Source organism: Lampris incognitus, chromosome 12 (assembly GCF_029633865.1).
Source record: "Lampris incognitus isolate fLamInc1 chromosome 12, fLamInc1.hap2, whole genome shotgun sequence".
Taxonomy (NCBI): Eukaryota; Metazoa; Chordata; class Actinopteri; order Lampriformes; family Lampridae; genus Lampris; species Lampris incognitus.
Window position 1 is genome coordinate 51,651,857 of NC_079222.1, and position 20,879 is coordinate 51,672,735.

The 20,879-nt window shown below is 43.9% G+C and overlaps 1 protein-coding gene across 1 annotated transcript in view; it reads left to right on the plus strand.

Moving 5' to 3' along the window:
* The window catches only part of lrsam1 (leucine rich repeat and sterile alpha motif containing 1), a 112,478-nt gene that overhangs the window by 57,716 nt on the left and 33,883 nt on the right, over positions 1–20,879 (plus strand). The window contains exons 13-16 of the mRNA XM_056290978.1: positions 1,193–1,332; positions 5,723–5,767; positions 6,024–6,094; positions 9,485–9,584. Of these exons, the coding sequence (XP_056146953.1) occupies positions 1,193–1,332; positions 5,723–5,767; positions 6,024–6,094; positions 9,485–9,584 (356 nt within the window). The remainder of the gene's footprint in view (positions 1–1,192; positions 1,333–5,722; positions 5,768–6,023; positions 6,095–9,484; positions 9,585–20,879) is intronic.

Below are 20,879 nucleotides of genomic sequence, written 5' to 3' on the forward strand. Positions count from 1 at the left end.
GGAGTCATCTGTGGGCCAATGCTGCTGGGACACAAACCAGGGCCTGATTAACCCTGGCTGGGTCGCCTGAGAGAGGATGTATGATGTTGAAAGACCAAAAACACCCAAGGACCTCAGGAAACATCACTGATGATGTGTCTTGAGTGCATCCTAGGATGTATCTTCGAATCATCTGGATAAGGTGAGGGACCACATTATGGAGGGGGATGAAACAATGGTCTCATAATGTTGACTCTCTTCACATGTGTTCCTGTTGATGAAGTAGTGGCGGTAGCCCGTATTAAATTACAAAATGACTCCACCCTTAGCAATAGGACCACCCTTAACACTGACCAAGTGTGTCTGCTCCTGAAGCTGTGTCTTCAGTCCACGTACTTCACATACAGGGGGCAGTACTATAGGCAGAGACATTGATGTGCTGTGGGTTCCCCAGTCTCACCTACTATATAGTGGTCAACTTGTATTAAGTAGGAAGTGGAAAAGAGGCTCTGATGTGCTATCCAGGGTCACCACCTAGCCATTGGTCCAGATTTTTGGACGACACCTGGGTTAAAATTAAATAGCAGGACGTACCACATTTCACTGCACTGAGAGTACATCTGTCGCCATCTTACAATGCTGTGATTGCAAACATTCCCAAATCCTCTGTGAATAGTACACATGGTCATTGAAACTCTAGTTAATGGTCACATCCATATTTCTATATGAAACTGGTTGTTGGTTTCGGTCTTTATGCAACTGTATTGTTTATAAGGGTTGGGATACCTGCAGTCAGTTTCAACTTGAAGAGGTTACTTAGTTGAGTGATGAAATGTATCTGTCAATAAATGTTGTATCCAGATGAACTGATTCAGCCTTCTTTGAAAAGGAAGGAAAGTGGTGGCAGTCAGAAGTGCTAATAGTACACTCAATACAGGAAACAGAATTACAGAATTACTCTGGTCTAAACTGTCTTAAAACTCTGTCATATAAAAAACATATTGTCACTAGAAAGAAACACAAGAGAACAGCTGTGGGCCAAATTCATTATTAGAGGAAAGTAAGATTTTATGCAATTCAGGAACTTTCAATTTCATGTTTAATATAGACTATTACTTGGTTCATTTTTGTATTAATCTAAAATAACATTTGTACATTTAAAATGAAATTAAGCATTACAATCCACTCACCACACAAACTCGCTCTTCTGCAGGAGCAGGAACGTCTTGAGCAAGGTGTGACTCAGCAGCAGCGAGCTCAGGAGGCAGAGAAGCTGCTGGTGCTAGAGAGGGTTCGACGGAGTGAGAATGACATCAGCAGTCGTATCAGTAACTTACTAATGGACAGCAGCCGGTAAGGAGGGAGAGGACTGTATGTCCCAGTGTTTCTATCGATATAACGCATTGTGTATTTGTACTTGGATGTGTGCATATGTGGTAAGCCATATTATATACCATGCTTCTGGATCACCACCTTGTCGTGGTGGAGAAGCTTGTGTGTACGTGTATGATTCCAAGAGCTATGCTGTCCTGAGCTTGACTCCTGGTAGGGCCTACCAAGGTGGATAAGTCGAGGGGAAAGTTCCAGACAAAGTGTGATCCAACAAAGACCTCAACGGCGGAACTGGCGGAAGGTGTCTTTCAGTCACAATGCCGCTGAAGGTGGATGAAGGCTTCAACAGAGGGTGGACCCCAATCGTGTTGGTTCTCCATGCCATTGGACTCTGGCCACCCCCTGCCAAGGACCGTGTGGTGGCTGCATCAGCCTCTCTGCCTAAAAAGCTGTCCCACGCAGGTGTCCTCCCGCAAGGATCAACCCATAAATATCCAGAGTCAAATCCCTGTGGTGATCAGGAACAGGTGATGGGGGCAGGACAGTGAAGTCTGACAACCCTTAGCCACAACCTGGCAAACAGGCAGTGGGTGTATGATCAGTCGCTAAGCCCTGGGAGGGCTGGGACTGAGAGAGGAGCTTCTCAGCTGCTGCACCCACGACTGAGCAGCCCTATTTAGGAACTGCTCTGCTCACCCCAGTTGGATAGTCTGCCTCATACCTGCTGTCTGGACCACTGCATTCAGAGGGATCACCACCACATGGTCAGAAACAGAAACTCGTATATTTTGGAGCCTGGAACATACGAACCGTCATGGATAATTAGTCCAGCAATTGACCTGAATGGTGTGCCGCGATCATCACATGAGAGCTGAGAAGATTCCGGATTGATATTGCCACACTTTCAGAAACCCAATTGGCCGACCAAGCACAGCTGAAAGAGAAGATGGGTGGTTACACTTTTTTCCGGAAACACAAACTCCAATGGCATCCTGCTGTTAACAACATGCTCAGAGCATAGCCTAATCATCACCAACACACTCTTTCACCAGAATAACAATTAAAAAAAAAAAAACCTGGAGGCACTTTCATTCTAACATTTGGCACCTCACTGACTACATTATCATCCGTCAAAGAGACTGACGCGAGGTACTAAATACCAGAGTAATGATCAGTTCAGATGACTGCTGCACTGACCACAACTTTATTCGCTCCACCCTGTCCATCCAACTTCACCAGATAAAAAAAGGTGCAGAAAAAGCAGAGCCGCCCAAAGCTCAACTTTGAAAAATGTACTGATACCTCCTCTTGTCAGCAGTTCCAGGCCATACTCAGTACATCAATGCCCAAGCAATATCCAGATGATATTGAAAACCACTGGGATATTCTCAGAACTGCAATCACTGGCACCTTTAAAACCCCTCTTGGACATAAGATGAAGAACCACCAAGATTGGTTTGATGAGAATGACCTGGAAATCCAACAGTTGATAACCATCAAGAGGCAAGCCTTTGCCATCTGTCCAAATGGCATCAACTGCCAAAATAAATGAACTGCCCATGCAAGAGCAAAGTCAGCCGTCCAAAGCCAGGCCAGGGAATTGAAGAACCAGTGGTGGATGAAGAAGTCCCTTGAGAACCAGCACCTTGCAGATGCTGGGGATACCAGAGGCTTCTTCGATGCTACTAATGCAATATATGGCCCCAGCCACCACCGTCTAACCCCTCTCCGCTCCAAAGATGGGTACACACTGCTAACAGACAACGAGTCAATCAAAGAGAATTGGAAAGAGCATTACCATGACCTCTTAAACTGGGACTCTAGTCCTGAGATGGATGCCTGCCAACAATTCCCTCAACAACCCAAAGAGGAGGACATGGCAGCACCGCTTAGTCTAAGAGAAGTCCAGGATGCCATCGAGAAGATGAAAATCAATAAGGCTGCTGGTCCTGATGGAATAATGGCAGAAGTACTGAGAGCAGATGGACCTACACTCCTCAGATATAGCCATGCCCTGCTACTTAAAATATGGGAAAAAGAGTAAATCCCTGGGCAATTTAGTGCCACACTCATTGTCTCTACCTTTAAGAAAGGGGACAAAGCTGAGTGTGGAAACTACTGTGGCATTTCCTTCGGTTTCACCACAGGGAAAGCCCTGGCTAGGGTCTTGGCCAGAGGTGTAAAAACCAGGTCCAGAAAGTAAAAGTCCAAACCATGTATTTGCTCCACTCATGCACTACACCAGCAGATTCTAGTCAACGCAATTCCTCAACTAGGTTGGGAAAACTACTAAATGAAATCAGCTGGTTTAGTAACATGGTTGGAGCAAATACACGGTTTGGACATTTACTTTATGGACCTGATTTTTTTACACCTCTGGTCTTGGCCAACAGACTCCTCCCAATATCAGAGGACATTCTGCCACAATCCCAGAGCGGTTTTTGTCCTAACACTGGCACCATGGATATGATTTTTACTGCTCGCCAACACCAAGAGAAAGCCCAGGAATAGAATCAACCATTGAACATGGCAAAGAAAGTTGAATCAGTTCACAGCATTTATTGACAGAAATGTTTCATCTCTCATCTGAGTGACCCCTTCAGTCACTCAGTTTGGTTTCATTGTCATTTCAGTTCACTTCAGTTTCAGTGAGTGATGAAATGTTTCTGTCAATAAATGTCGTGTCCAGAAGAAATGATTCAACTTTCTTTGATTTTCTTACCTGGATTTTTGAGCATGCATAAAGACATTGTACATGGCCTTCATAGACAACCAACACTTTTGATTCCGTAAACCGCCAGGCCCACTGGTTAATTTTGTAAAAAAAAAAAGAAAAAAAAAGGCTGCCCTGACAAATATATCAGAGTACTACGATTACTACATGATAATATGTCAGCTAGATACTTAGCATTTATGGAGACGAGACAGCATCCTTCAAGCTAGATACTCAGCATTTATGGAGGTGGGGCAGAGCCCTTCAGGGTTCACACAGGAGTTAAACAAGGCTGTGTCATTGCCCCAACCCTGTTCTCTGTCTTCATTGCCACCATCCTCCACCTCACGTATCCCAATCTGCCTCAGGGAATCTAAATCATGTTTGATGGGAATCTTCTGAATATTAACAGATACAGAGCTAAAGGTAAAACCACCACCACATCCTTCATAGAGCTGCAGTATGCTGATGACAACGTCTTAGTTTCCCTTGTAGAAGAGGAACTACAGAGTATACTGGACACCATACAAGCAGCTTGGCCTGGCTATTAACATAAAAAGACCCATATCCTCTACCAATCCCCACCCAACAGAAATATACGTGCTCTGCCCCCATCCATCTCTGTAGACAACACCAGACTCAAAAACGTGGAACCATATTTTGGCAGCCTTCTCTCCTCCAAAGCCAACATTAACATTGAAATACCCCATTGTCTCAGTTTTGCCAGCCGGGCCTTCTCAATATTGAGTGAAAGAGTTTTTGAAAACCGCGATCTCCAGACCAGAAGTTCTGGTGTACAAAGTGGTAGTGCTGCCCACCTTACTGTATGAAACCTGAACCACATATAGCAGGCACCTGAAGGCACTCGAGGCATACCAACAGCAATGCTTAAGGAAGATCCTTTAGATCAGCATCCTCGATGAGGCTAACATGACTACTATAACTGCCACCATCGCACATCACCTGAAATCGACGGACCATGTCCTCCGCATATCCGACTCTTGCATCCCAAAACAAGCCCTTTGCTCTCAGCTCGTGACAGGACGTCGTCCCCCACGAGGATAAAAGAAGTGAGATAACGTCAAGACCCACATCAAAAATTTGGCATCGACCTCAACACCTGGGAACAAGCAGCATAAAACAGGTAGGCCTAGAGACTGGCTGTCCATGAGGGTGCTGGGTGCTACAACCATGGCCTCCACTTTGCTACTGAAAACAAGCACAGACTCAGAAAGGAGCGAGTTTCCAGAAAGGCCCAATCCACATCCTCAACCACTACTTTACACCCTTGCCCACATTGTCCCAAAATATACAGCTCCACAATCACTCTACATCCACCTGAAGACCCACAAGGACCTAGAAGGAGGACAGTCATACTCGACCCCGAGTGACCGCCGATGATGATTATATACCATGACTGGAACACAACTACCTAGTCTAGATGGGACTCCTAGACTAGGTGGTTGTGTTCAGGTCATGGTATGTAATATAATAGTGTAATAATATAATATGATATAATATAATAAAACAATATTATGTATATTATATAATAATAAAATGGTAAAAAATAAATAAAAATAGTAATAAACTAAAAGCATATTATAATATGGCTCACCATATTATATACCATGACTGGAACACAACCAACAAGTGTAGGAGTCCAAACTGACTGTTCATTTGCTCTATGTATCCATCCAGACAGAAAAGGAGTTCTGAATTTCTCCAGGCCTTGGAGCAAGATCGGTTAGTAGCCCGACCTTTTTTTTTTTTACAAAAAAAAAAGAAGCTTAAAATGCTTTTGTTATGCAAAACATGGCACAAATTAAAATTGAGGGAAAATTGAGTATTCCATGCTAAAACAACAGAGGAGCTGCAAAGCATTTAAACAGGATATATGTACAATTTAAGCATCATGTGTTTTGTCTGTTTTGGAATTAGTGGTGATGAAGGTGTTTTTTCGCTGAATGTTGTTGGAACATGATGGTTTTTCTTCCCACAGGATGCGTATGGAGCAACTGACTGCTATAACTCAGGAAGAAGCCAATTCACTTAGGAAGAGGGAAGTGGCAAGTAAGCTGATGATGAAATATAACTTGGTTTCTGTAAAACATGTTTTATGTCAGAATCAGAAACAATTTATTGTCATCTCAGTCATGTGTTTTCATACACAAAAGAGACGAAATTTAATTTCTCCCAGGCCATAGCAGTGCAACACAAAAGACAAAAAACACATCCAAAAGAAAACGACACCACCAAAAACATACAAAAATGGAAAGAAAAAAGCAAAAACAAAACACACACACACAAATAGTCAGTAACACAGTGCATTCAGTAAATTGGAAAAATTCAGTAAAAAGGAAATAATATATTTCCTTTATGGTTAAGACATCTTTGTGACAAGGGTGATTTATTCAGGGTTGTTTGTTTCCATCCTGTTTTCTTTTCCGACAACTGGTATGCATTACACTTTTTAATTTGTTCATTAATTTGTTCTGTCATAGCAAGTACATGGATAGCACATGTTTTCTGATCCATATTTGCCTGACTTTTGAGATTTTTTGGATGTTGTCCTCAAAGATAACTCAAAGATTTAATATTGAGTAGAATGCTACTATGCAGCAGCACACTGTTGTGATGAGAGGTTCTCTCTTGATACAGTTCTTACTAGATACAATTCTAGTGAGAATTTAGTGGAAAAGCAAATTCCACTGATAATACTATGAACTTAGGTACAGCTTATGATAGATCTGCTAAACTTCCCTGCATATACTAAGGTTGCATGTTTGTACAAAGCCAAAGAACTTGCTTGAAATAAGCAAGGGAGAAACAAGCAAGAGAAGGCAAGGTACATTTATTTATGTAGCATGTTTCATACCAAAAGGTAACCCAAAGTTTTTTAGAGAGTACACAGGCAAAAGCACAAAAAAACATGATAAAAACAATAAAAGAGAGCAAACAAAATCACACAGTAAAAACAATTAAAAAACAAAAAAAGTTTCTTTAGATCATGTTCTGACATCAGATCAGAGCATGATCTAGATATCACAAAGATCTAGATCCTTGTGATATTTATAAGGTGGTAAAAGGCTGATTTTGTTATATATTTAATGTGACTGCTGAAATGTAGGTCTGAATCGTGATAACACCAAGGTTTCTAGCTTGATTTTTTACTCTTCAAGGACAGACTATTAAGGTGAGCACAGACTTCAAGTCTTTCTTCATTGGCCCCAACAACAACGATTTGCCTGTTGTGCCCATTTCAACCTTATACAATTTAAAGTGCTCCATAGAATGCAGTTAAGCGAAGCTAAACTAGCAAAATACTTTCCTGGCACTACTGAGGCCTGTAATAGATGCGCTTCCACCCCCTCTCATCTTGCACATACCTTCTGGTCATGTTCAAAATTAACAGAAGTCTTAGGTACAGATTTTGCACCCTGTCCACTCATTGCTATTTTTGGAGTGCCCCTTAACTACCCTGAATTTACTAAAAGAAATAAAATGTCCGTCCTTTGCCTCTCTTGTCGCCTCTAGATGCATCCTCTTACGCTGGAAATCATCTAAGCCTCCAGCAGAATGCTCTGGGCAGACTGATCTAATGTCATTCCCTAAATTGGAAAAAATTAGATTCTCTCTTAGAGGGTTGACTAAGAAATTTTACATTACATGGCAACCTACCCTCTCATATTTTGACAAGTTATTTACAGTTCCTATAGCTTCGAAAGGCACTTGCGATCATTTTGTATCCAACTGTAATTCTGTTGTGGCGTCATGAATGTAGTATTTGAACTTTTTAAAATGCTGAACATGTTTAATGATGTATGCTAGCTATGTACTATATGTGCTGCAAAACACTAATTCACCCTGTTAAAAGTGGACCAACATGGGGGTTGTTATTTATTTTTTTGCTTTTTGTTTATATATATATATATATATGTCAACACGGATACAGGAAAAAAGATTTTAATACGCTCCTCATTAGTTGAGCACTCGCAACACCATTGATGATTTCGGAAAAAACACTATATACACACACACACACACATATATATATATATATATACACACACACACACACACACACACACACACACACACACACACACAGACATATATATATAAACATGGATACAGGAAAAAAGATTTTAATACATTGCAGTACAGGCCTGTTTTGTACTTCTCGCACTCATCGTAGGAAACAGGCCTGTACTGCAATGCATTAAAATCTTTTTTCCTGTATCCGTGTTGATATTCCGCTCCTCATTAGTTGAGCACTCACAACACCATTGACGGTTTTGGAAAAAAACGTTATATACGTACATACATACTGTGACAACCACGGGGGAACTTAGCACCCGACCCAGCAACGAAACGGAGACTGTCGGCAAGTTGAGCCCGCTGTGGGCATTTATTCAAAAGACAAAAGGAAAAACGTTCAGCAGGAGTCGTACTCCTCGTCTGTGCCGGCTGGCTCCCATCTTCGTTGGCTCATACACTTGGCAGCCATCATGACTATGGCTTTCTCTCTTCCCCCCCCCCCCCCCCGGGCAGCTGTCTCTGGCTCCCTTTTATCCTGGGGCTCCTCATCAGCCTCTGATTGGGGCCAGGTGTGTCGCTCAGTCTCCCTCTCGTTGAGGGGGGAAGTGGGTACAGGTGTGTTTCTGGGCTGTGCTGGGTCGCTGGCCATGGTGCTGAAGCTGGGCTGACCCCAGGGTTGTCCCAATACATACATACATATATGTGTGTGTGTGTGTGTGTGTATATATATATATATATATATATATATAAATTGTAGCAATGGTAGGGAAAGTGCTCAACAAAAACAAACAAGGGGCAGTACATACATACATACACACTATATATATCAATACATCTACAACATCAGCTGCTAATGTGCATATTAGCAGCTGATAAGTGCGCGACGCATGAAACAAGCTTGTAGTGCAATGTATTAAAGTTTTCAGCTGTCAGCCTTCCACAGCAGGAGGCACAGTCTCAGTGGGGAAGCCTTATATTGTTCATCTCATTGGCCAGAAACAGTATAGTCTTCAACCAATTCTCAATAGGGTTCTGGAGGAGACCCACAAAGCAGCTTTGAAGCAGCTTTAAAGATTTCATCCTGTCCATCTCACTCCGTGATGTTCTAGAAACTGAGGAGATGACCTAGCTTTACACACAGAGCTTCAGATTGGCTGGTGTGCAGACTGGCAGAAGACAATGTGTTTGTCTATAAAGTTGCTGTAGAACAGAGGCTGTTCATATAACCACAGTTAGGTGATCTAGAAGATCTATCATGCTTGTAACATAGACTTATAGAGTGGTGTTTTTCCATTATGGTCTGCCTTTCCAAACTTTAACAGGAAGTGCTGTCTATTATAACCACCATACCTTCACAAGCTAACTTTCTTCACAACTTCTCCCCACCCTGTTCTGGTTTTCTTTTGGACATCATTCCTCCAGTGGCAATGCAGAAGATGCTATCAGACAGCTACTCCATTGGCCTTATTCAGGAAGCTAGTGACTCTCGCAGACAGAATCTGGTCTTTGAGGCCTGCAAGAGGTTTGAAGCACACACACCAACATCAGATTTAAATCCCAATTTCATATATAGTTTCCTTTTAAATATTACCTGATTCCATATCCATTTTGAAATCAAAAAATTGATTACTAGAAACAAGATTGATTTCTTGTTTTAATTTCTTACACAAAGGTTAAAAAAAAACCAATCGCATTGCTTCATGCAAAATGTGTGCAAGAAAGGGATTCTTAGCTTTTTATAAGTTTCCATTACCCGTTGTCCTTTCTTAAAACTAAAATAGGAAATAAGAAAAATCTGAAAGGGATCCACTTTTATCTTGTCTTATCAGCAGTCAAAGGTCATCAGCAGAGGGAGATGGTAAGGATTCTGACAAGTACTATGACTTCACCAAGGGAAAGAAATTGGGTACAGTGGCTGGTACATGCAAACAAATGCCAAATTAACACAACATTAATACAGATCTGAAAACACATCAACAAATTGTCATGGAAATTATTCAATTCCACTCTGACAATAAATGAGGAGCGAGACAAAACCTCTGACAGTATTGTCACACTTTAATATGTTCATGAACAGACACAAAGCATAGACAGTGCATGCCCTGATCTCAGAGCACACTCCCCTCATGCCTTGCTGCACAATCTGCTCAGCCATGCTCATTGTCAACAAGTATGAGTTGTGATTACAATGTTATGTGCCCAGAGGTTCTCCCTAGTCCTGTTAGGATGAAGAAGCTTGTTTAATTATTGCTGGACTGTCATCCTCATGGATAACAGAATTTGCACATTTTTCAGAGTTCATAGGTCAAAATGTCTTGATGCATGCTCAATAATCCATTACAGTCATTTACATTACAGTCATTTAGCCGACGCTTTTATCCAAAGCGACTTACAATAAGTGCATCATGTAACGTAGGAAATCAGGAGAACTACTAGTCACCAGAGGTCATAAGTGCATCTAAACAAGCATCTAAGAGCAAAACCAGTGCTCAAGTAAAAGTGCAAGAAAGAGATTTTTTTTTTAAATGAGTGAATACAATAAGTGCTAAGAACAAGTAACAAGGTAGTAGTTCTTAAAGAGGTGAGTTTTCAAACTGCGCCGAAAGATGGGCAGCGACTCCACTGTCCTGACATCAGTGGGGAGTTCATTCCACCACTGTGGGGCCAGGACAGAAAAGAGCCGTAACCGGGTCGATCGGCAGCAGGGGCCTCTGAGCGACGGGGCAACCAGGCGTCCCGAGGCAGCAGAGCGAAGTGGTCGGACGGGGGTGTGGGGCTTGACCATGGCCTGGAGATAGGAAGGAGCTGTTCCTTTCACTGCCCTGTAGGCTAGCACCAGAGTCTTAAACTGAATGCGAGCAGCTACTGGGAGCCAGTGTAGGGACATGAGAAGGTGAGTTGTGTGGGAGAACTTAGGGCGGTTGAACACCAGACGAGCTGCAGCTTTCTGAACAAGCTCCAGAGGTCTGATGGCCGACGCCGGGGCGCCAGCAAGGAGGGAGTTGCCGTAGTCCAGCCGGGAGATGCTCAGAGCCTTAATGAGCACCTGTGCCGTCTCGTCGGTGAGGAATGGGCGAATCCTCCTGATGTTATAGACAGTGCTTAATTTGTAAATGAGGAGATCCCGGAGCACTGAGAGGGTGCTGCTCCAGCAGGTTAGGGGTGAGAAAAAAAGTAATGGAACGCATTTTAAAAATGCACAAAACAGTGCTTTTCATGATGCTGAAACATCATGTGCTTTTCGGCCAATCATTTTATTGTTGCTTTTATTAAATAGACGGGCCTAGCCTAATCTGACGTGACAACGAGGCAGTAGACACATGCACAGTAGCAAACTTCGCCAAGTTAATGCCGAGCTAAAGAAACGTTCAAATGTTTAGACAAAAAACATTAAACAACTTGCCAGCATACAATGCATATAGGCTATGGCACTTGAATTATTCAAATTAACCCGATACATTGATCACCATCACAAAACTATAAGGCTCAATTAACAACACTGCGGAAAATAATTTTTAAAAAGTACCTTTTATTTATTTGTCCAAAACAGCCCACAAAACATCAGTAGAGCCTTCAGCCTCCTCCCTGCTTCTTACTTTACTCCTACTGTCCTGTGCAGTTCTGTGTCCTTTAGTAATCCATGACCTCACATATAGAATGGGGTTGAACAGGGTGAGCGGTGGTCCAACAAGGCAAAGGAAGAGTAGCGTGGAGATGGTGGATGTGCAAAGAGATGACCTGTTGGTGGTGCAGAGTAGGTTCATCTGGGAAAAGCCCCTCTCACACTGTGCACTTGGGATGGGGACAGTATTGACTGCTGCCAAGAGGTCTTTCAGTCCATCTCGGACAAATTTCCCACCATTGTCCCAATATTCTCTATATGACATTCTGCACACCATCGATTCTAAATTGCTGGCAGAGTCTTTCGACTTCATCTTCCCCAAACAGTGCCCTAGGGTCATCCGACCAATATTGTGGGTAGAGTACTTTTACATCATCAATTAACTCGTTGTATCCTGTTTGGTATTTCTCCAGCTTCCTTGCCAGGCTTCCGAAAAATGCCCTCTGGTCCAAGGTTCTGTCGCTCGTTTGCCCTGCATGTGGGGGTACACCTTGAAATAAGTTCTCTTCAATTGCCCTCTGGCTCAGTTGGCTATGACGGCCCGGACGCTCTCACAGTGCCTTGAACATCCTGACCTCCCGACAGACAGATGGCTTTATGTGCCATTATGATTGTGCAGTCTCGTTTTTGGAGCTCAAGAGACAGTTCCGAAAATTCTTGTAATGTATCATACATGAGTCCTTCATTGTTTACAAAAGCATAAGATGACAGGTGTTTGGCTAGGCCACTGTAGATTTCACGGGTAGCGCTGTCGCGTGAGTTATCCTCCGATGCTTGCATAAAATGTTTGTAGAGGGCAGGATAATTTCTCCATACAGCTTCGACAGTTCTAAACCTGGATGCTAGCCATCTGTTGTCCAGGACCCGGTTGACTGCACAACTGAATGTCTCAACTATGGGCACTCTTTGAGCTCCATTCTGTTTTTGTTGGATGTGCTGTACACTGCGTGCAGTTTACCCATGAGGATTCTGAAATTATTAATAGCCCCATCTCTGTCATCACATCACCAACTGCGAGTTCGAGCCGATGTGTGGAGCAGTGCCATATCATGAGGTTTGGGAAAAGGGTTTGAAGTCTGATTGCCACGCCGTTCTTGCGCCCAAGCATGACAGATGCACCATCACATGTAAGTCCAATTGACGTTTTTGAGAGAAATGCCTCATTTAAATTAGCACCCCTCAAAGAATCCAATAATTTACGGACAATGCCTTCAGCGCTCAAGTCATCTAACTCAACAAGATCAATAAATGTGTTCTCAGGCATTTTCATTTCCAGCAACTGAAGCCTCAACACTCAGTTCATGCACTCTTTTTATTTACGCCCGTTCCGTCATCCAGTATCAGTCTGATTTTTGGTTCAAAATCAACTATCCTCGCGAGAATTTTTCTTTTTATTCCGGCTGAAATGTGCTGTTGTTTGTGGGAACATGCTACGTTAGAGTGGAAAATCCTCCCCATGTCAACACCGTTCATTTCTTGACTGTCTATTTCATGCTCAAAGCCATAAGGTGGTCTATGGCGCTTGGCCTCCTTGTAAGCTGTACGAAAGGCCCATGCAGGTGATGACTGTATTTATGAATGTGTCCTCCTTTGCTTTGTCCAGAATATTTCATGCTGCTGTATGTGCCTTAGTCTTTCCATGCTCACATATCTTTTTCCTTAAAGCCCTTTGTTGTTTTTGGGGTTCATGGCAGAGGATGGAACTGAGCAAGAGACCCATTCTTTAGCCAGTTTCGTGCCAGCAGTTTTTTCTGGACCCAATGACCCGACCTTTTTTTACAAATCTCACAGCCCAAACTACCTGTCTTGCTCATTGCAAGCCATGGACAATAGCTTTTTTAATGTTGAATTGAGCTTCTGTCCAAATTACACCTGTCTCACCACCAACTGCCCTCGTGTCATCTCCATCTCCACCATCATCGCTCTCTGATCCTATGTTATCCTCTTTCCTCCTGCTCGTCATGTTTGCTAGTAGCAGGTGCTGCCACGCTTGTGCTAGCTGCTGCTGTGCTGTGCTGTGCCCTTCCCTGTTGGTCTTCCGAAATGACCTTGGCTTTCTTAGGTTTCGGCTGACCTGGTGGTCTAAACAAACCAAACACATCTGACTGTCTTTTTGACATTTTTTAATCAATGGCTTTTGATAGAGCAGTTGGCTAGTTGTTGTGAGTCTAATATTGTGGTAATGTTAGCTCCTGTGACGTGGCATGCACTGCGTGACTTGAGCGATTGACATCTCTCTCTCTTTCTCTCGCTATTTAAAAAAAATAGCTGATTTAAAATGCATCAAACGTAGACAAGCGATTTACGAAAAACGTCAATGGGAAATAATAGAGTGACAGAACAGATAACACTAAATATTAGAGACAATGTCTTTATTGATTTTTATAGTGACGAAAGACGTGGCAGAGCCAATCAAATAGGTGCCGGTCGAAATCTGGAAGGTCCCGGAGCGCGCTCCGGCTTGCTCCGGCACAAATTAAGCCATGGTTATAGAGGAATAATCTGCAGGAGTGAGCAACCGATGCAGCGTTTGCAGTTGGTCGTCCAGAATCACACCCAGATTTCTCGCAGTCCAAGTTGGCATCACCACGGCGTTGTCGATGGTGATGGCTAGGTCTCGGTGCGGGCAACCTTTCCCCGCGAAGAACATCAGCTCTGCGTTGTCAAGATTGAGCTTCAGGTGGTGTGTCGCCATCCACTCCGAGATGCCAGTCAAGCACGCATCAATGTGTGTCTCTACTTGTGTGTCAGACGGAGGGAAGGACAAGATCAGCTTGGTGTCATCGGCATAACAATGGTAAGAGAAGTCATGCGAGCGAATAACAGACCCCAGGGATGTCGTGTACAGGGAGAAAAGGAGAGGACCCAGAATCGAACCCTGTGGAACGCCTGTAGTCAGTCTGTAGTCAGTTTTCTTACCTAATCCAGGTAAGAAAATCAAAGCAGGTTGAATCAGTTCATCTGGATACAACGGTTATTGACATATGTTTCATCACTCAACTAGGTGACATCTTCAGTCTGAAGATGTCACTTAGTGTGTATATACACTCACTGGCCACTTTATTAGGTACACCTTGCTAGTACCGGGTTGGACCCCCTTTTGCCTTCAGAACTGCCTTAATCCTTCGTGGCATAGATTCAACAAGGTACTGGAAACATTCCTCAGAGAGTTTGGTCCATATTGACATGATAGCATCACGCAGTTGCTGCAGATTTGTCGGCTGCACATACATGATGCGAATCTCCCGGTCCACCACATCCCAAAGGTGCTCTATTGGATTGAGATCTGGTGACTGTGGAGGCCATTTGAGTACAGTGAACTCATTGTCATGTTCAAGAAACCAGTCTGAGATGATTCGAGCTTTATGACATGGCGCGTTATCCTGCTGGAAGTAGCCATCAGAAGATGGGAACACTGTGGTCATAAAGGGATGGACATGGTCAGCAACAATACTCAGGTAGGCTGAGGCGTTGACACAATGCTCAATTGGTACTAAGGGGCCCAAAGTGTGCCAAGAAAATATCCCCCACACCATTACACCACCACCACCAGCCTGAACCGTTGATACAAGGCAGGATGGATCCATGCTTTCACGTTGTTGACGCCAAATTCTGACCCTACCATCCGAATGTCACAGCAGAAATCGAGACTCATCAGACCAGGCAACGTTTTTCCAATCTTCTATTGTCCAATTTTGGTGAGCCTGTGCGAATTGTAGCTTCAGTTTCCTGTTCTTAGCTGACAGGAGTGGCACCCGGTGTGGTCTTCTGCTGCTGTAGCCCATCTGCCTCAAGGTTTGACGTGTTGTGCGTTCAGAGATGCTCTTCTGCATACCTCAGTTGTAATGAGTGGTTATTTGAGTTACTGTTGCCTTTCTATCAGCTCGAACCAGTCTGGCCATTCTCCTCTGACCTCTGGCATCAACAAGGCATTTTCGCCCACAGAACTGCCGCTCACTGGATATTTTCTCTTTTTCGGACCATTCTCTGTAAACCCTAGAGATGGTTGTGCGTGAAAATCCCAGTAGATCAGCAGTTTCTGAAATACTCAGACCAGCCTGTCTGGCACCAACAACCATGCCACGTTCAAAGTCACTTAAATCACCTTTCTTCCCCATTCTGATGCTTGGTTTGAACTGCAGCAGATCGTCTTGATCATGTCTACATGCCTAAATGCATTGAGTTGCTGCCATGTTCTGCTGATTAGAAATTTGCGTTAACGAGCAGTTGGACAGGTGTGCCTAATGAAGTGGCCGGTGAGTGTATATATATATATATATATATATATATCATATAGGACAGACAAATTGTGTCATACAAATCATAAATCATAAAAACAAAAAAGGAACCACAAAAACAAAAGGATAAAGTAACTCAGAGCATCCGCAAATCACGCGTCAAATTTAAGAAAATTAGCTGCAAATACCCACACCAGAATATACCCACACCAGAAGTATGACTCAAATAGCAGGGGACCACTTGCTATCGCAACCTGCGGCTCATAAGGGGACAACAGTGCTATTATGGTATAATTTCTTTAATGAGTCGTTTAAATTTGAATTTGTCTTTGTAGATATAAAGCTACCTAGTCTCCAACTTACCTATAGCAGCCAGCAAGGCAGCAGATATAGTTTACCATTTAAGAGTATCTAAAAGCTACTTAATTTTAAAAATAAATACTAATTGAGAAACATACCAACAAACCTGGATTGCTCCCTCCAGGTTGGGGATGAGCTGTTGCCTCAAGTGAAGGATTTCAAGTATCTCGGGGTCTTGTTCACGAGTGAGGGTAGGATGGAGCAGGAGCTTGACAGGCGGATTGGTGCAGCATCAGCAGTAATGCGGACATTGTACCGGACTGTTGTGGTGAAGAAGGAGATGAGCCGGAAGGCGAAGCTCTCAATTTACCAGTCAGTTTTGGTTCCAACCCTCACCTGTGGTCACGAGCTTTGGGTTGTGACCGAAAGGGTGAGATCGTGGATACAAGTAGCTGAAATTAGTTTCCTTTGTCGGGTGTCTGGGCTCAGCCTGAGAGATAGGGTGAGGAGGTCAGACATCCGGAGGGAGCTCTGAATAGAGCCGCTGCTCCTTCGCATTGAAATGAGCCAGTTGAGGTGGTTCGGGCATCTGATTAGGATGCCTACTGGGCGCCTTCCTTTGGAGGTTTTCTGGGCACATCCAACTGGGAGAAGATCCTGGGGTGCACCCAGAACTTGCTGGAGGGACTACATGTCCAATCTGGCCTGGGAAAGCCTTGGGATTCCTTAGGAGGAGCTAGAGTGTGTTGCAGGGGAGAGGGACGTCTGGAGTGCCCTACTTAGCTTGCTGCCACCGCAACCCGACCCTGGAAAAGTGGCTGATGATGAGATGAGATGAGATGAGATGAGGAGAAACACCAAGGTCCACGATAAAGACAGAAGGAGAAAGAACAGGGCCAAAAAGTGGTCTAGAGATGTTTATTGGAAAGTAATGTATGTACGGGAACATTATTGTAGCAGAATCATTTGCAAATGTGTGTGGAGAGTTTTGTAACTGTATCTCAATCTGTGTGTGCGTAATCAGGTTTGTAAATGTGTAGAAGAATCTCTAAATGCATACTGAGATTTGTGAATGTGCACAGGAATCTGCAAACGTGTATTCAGAATCCATGTGGCTTAAAAGTCTTAAGTATTTTACCCCACGAGCTTGAAATACAGACAAGTCATCAGTTACAACTCAAGCGAACCTCTCAGTTAGCTATCTTTACGTGCAATTTTTGCTACATGGCAAATCTGAAAATGCATGTGGTGATCTACAAACGTGTCTGGAGATTTGTGTGTAACTAGGGTTGTGTTTGCCTTGAGCTCAGGCTCACGTGGGATATTCAAAAATGCTTAAAAAACTTGATTTACAAAAACATCAATCAAAGACGATCAATTTTTTTTCTCAACAGTCTCTTTTCATAAATACTTTCACGTGAGAAATAAAATCAACACCAAAATCCTAGCTATATAGTCGGTACCTTACATTAAGCATTTTCCTCCCCATTGAGTCCCCTTGTAAGGGAAAAGCTTAATGTGGCTTAATGGTACCATTATAGCGATCAATAATCACCAAATTTCTCTCAGACAGTAGATTTTAGAAGACACCCCTCGGCACTGCTCCCCCTCACAATGTCCAACAGCCCTGTTTCAACCATGGAGACCTTCAAGTTTCTAGCAACTACCATTTCCAAAGACCTGAAGTGGGAGACCAACATCAACTCCATCCCCAAAAAGGCCCAGCATAGGATGTTCTTTGTGCAATGGAGGACATTTGGTCTGCCACAGGAGCTGTTGAGCCAGTTCTGCACCACAGTCATTGAATCCGTCCTGTGGACATCCATCACGGTCTGGTTCGGAGCAGCAACAAAACAGGATAGGAACAGGTGGCAGGGCACAATAAGGACATCAGAAAAAGATAACTGGCGCTCCCTTGCCCACCTTGCAAGACTTGTACTCTAGAGCCCGGAAACGGGCGGGCAGAATGAGCACAGACCCCCCCCCCCCAACCCCAAATGCAGGACGCAGTCTGTTTGAACTCCTACACTCTGACAAGAGTGACAGAGCGATGGGCACCAAAACCACCAGACACAGTAGCAGTTTTTCTCCACAGGCCATCTCTCTCATTGACACTTAACAGTATGGTGCAGAACTAGTCACTTATTAACTAAATATGTCACTTTGTAAACAGCCCCCTGTGGTCAAGATGTCTCACCTGTATCTACAGGTGCAATACAAATGTTTGTGCAATACAAATGTACAGGTTTAAATACACAACTGCTGTATACTAGTTACAAGTTGTTGTGGTTGTAACATGGGTATATAATATGGTATATATTTGTGAGGTGGATGGAAGGTGAATATATACTATTACTTTCAGCTGGTCCCGTTAGGGGTCGCCACAGCGGATCATCCGTCTCCATTTCTTCCTGTCTTCTGTGTCTTCCTCTGTCACACCAGCCACCTGCATGTCCTCCCTCACCACATCCATAAACCTCCTCTGGCCTTCCTCTTTCCCTCTTTCGTGGCAGCTCCATATTCAGCATCCTTCTCCCAATATACCCAGCATCTCTCCTCCACACATGTCCAAGCCATCTCAATCTTGCCTCTCTTGTTTTGTCTCCAAACCGTCCAACTTGAGCGGTCCCTCTAATATAATCGTTCCTAATCCTGTCCTTCTTCGTCACTCCCAATGAAAATCTTAGCGTCTTCAACTCTGCCACCTCCAGCTCCTCCTCCTGTCTTTTCGTCAGTGCCACTGTCTCCAAACCATATAACATAGCTGGTCTCACAACCATCTTCTAAGTCTTCCCTTTAAATCTTGCTGGTACCCTTCTGTCGCAAATCACTCCTGACACTTTTCTCCACCCACTTCACCCTGCCTGCACTCTTCTTCACCTCTCTCCTGCACTCTCCATTACTTTGGAAAGTTGACCCCACTACTTAAACTCATATGCTTTCAGTCTCCACTCCTTCCATCCTGACCATTCCACTGTCCTCCCTCTCATTCACACATAGGTATTCCATCTTGCCCCTACTGACTTTCACTGCTCTTCTCTCCAGTGCATACCTCCACCTCTCCAGGCTCTCCTCAAACTGCACCCTACTCTCGCTACAGATCACAATGTCATCCGCGAACATCATCGTCCATGGAGACTCCTGCCTGATCTTGTCCGTCAACCTGTCCATCACCATTGCAAACAAGAAAGGGCTCAGAGCCGATCCTTAATGTAATCCCCCCTCCACCTTGAACCCATCTGTCATTTCAACCACACACCTCACCACTGTCACACTTCCCTCATACATATCCTGCACCACTCCTACATACTTCTCTGTAACTCCCGACTTCCTCATACAATACCACACCTCCTCTCTCGGCACCCTGTCGTATGCTACAAAGACACAATGTAACTCCTTCTAGCCTTCTCTATACTTCTCCATCAACATTCTCAAAGCAAACATCACATCTGTGGTGCTCTTTCATGGCATGACACCATACTGCTGCTCGCTAATCGTGATCTCTCCTCTTAACCTAGCTTCTATTACTCTTCCCCATATCTTCGTGCTGTGGCTGATCAACTTTATACCTCTGTAGTTGCTACAGTTCTGTACATCGCCCTTGTTCTTGAAAATCGGTACCAGTATGCTTCTTCTCCACTCCTCAGGCAGCCATCCTCTCACTTTCCAAGATTGTGTAAAACAATCTAGTTGAAAACCCCACTGCCATCTCTCCTAAACATCTCCATGCCTCCACAGGTATGTCATCAGGACCAACTGCCTTTCCACTCTTCATCCTCTTCATAGCTGCCCTCACTTCCTCCTTGCTAATCCGCTGCACGTCCTGATTCACTATCCCTTCATCATTCAACCTTCTCTCTCTCTCATTTTCTTCATTCATCAGCCCCTCAAAGTACTCCTTCCACCTTCTCAGCGCACTCTCCTCGCTTGTCAGCACATTTCCATCCCTATCCTCGATCGCCCTAACTTGCTGCACTTCCTTCGCAGCTTGGTCCCTCTGTCTAGCCAATTGGTACAAGTTCTTTCCTCCTTCCTTAGTGTCTAACCTCTCTTACAACTCACTATACCTCTCCCTTCGCTTTACGATGCATCTCCTTGTACTCCTGTCTACTTTCTTCATCTCTCTGACTATCCCACTTCTTCTTTGCCAACCTCTTCCTTTGTATAATTTGCTGTACTTCCTTATTCCACCGCCAAGTCTTCTTGTCTTCCTTCCTCTGTCCTGATGACACACCAAGTGCCCTCCTAGCTGTCTCCCTCACTATTTCTGCAGTGGTTGCCCAGCCATCCGGCAACTCTTCGCTACCACCCAGTGCCTGTCTTAACTCCTGCCTGAACTCCACACAACAGTCTTCCTTCCTCAACTTCCACCATTTGATCTTCGGCTCTGCCTTCACTCGCTTCCTCTTCTTGGTCCCAAAAGTCATCCTACAGACCACCATCCGATGCTGCCTAGCTACATTCTCCCCTGTCACCACCTTGCAGTCTCCAATCCCTTTTAGATCGCGTCTTCTACATAAGATATAGTCCACCTGTGTGCACTTTCCTCCACTCTTGTACGTCACCCTGTGTTCCTCCCTCTTCTTGAAATATGTATTAACCACAGCCTTTTCCATCCTTTTCGCAAATGGAAGGTGAATATATAGTGTATAATGGA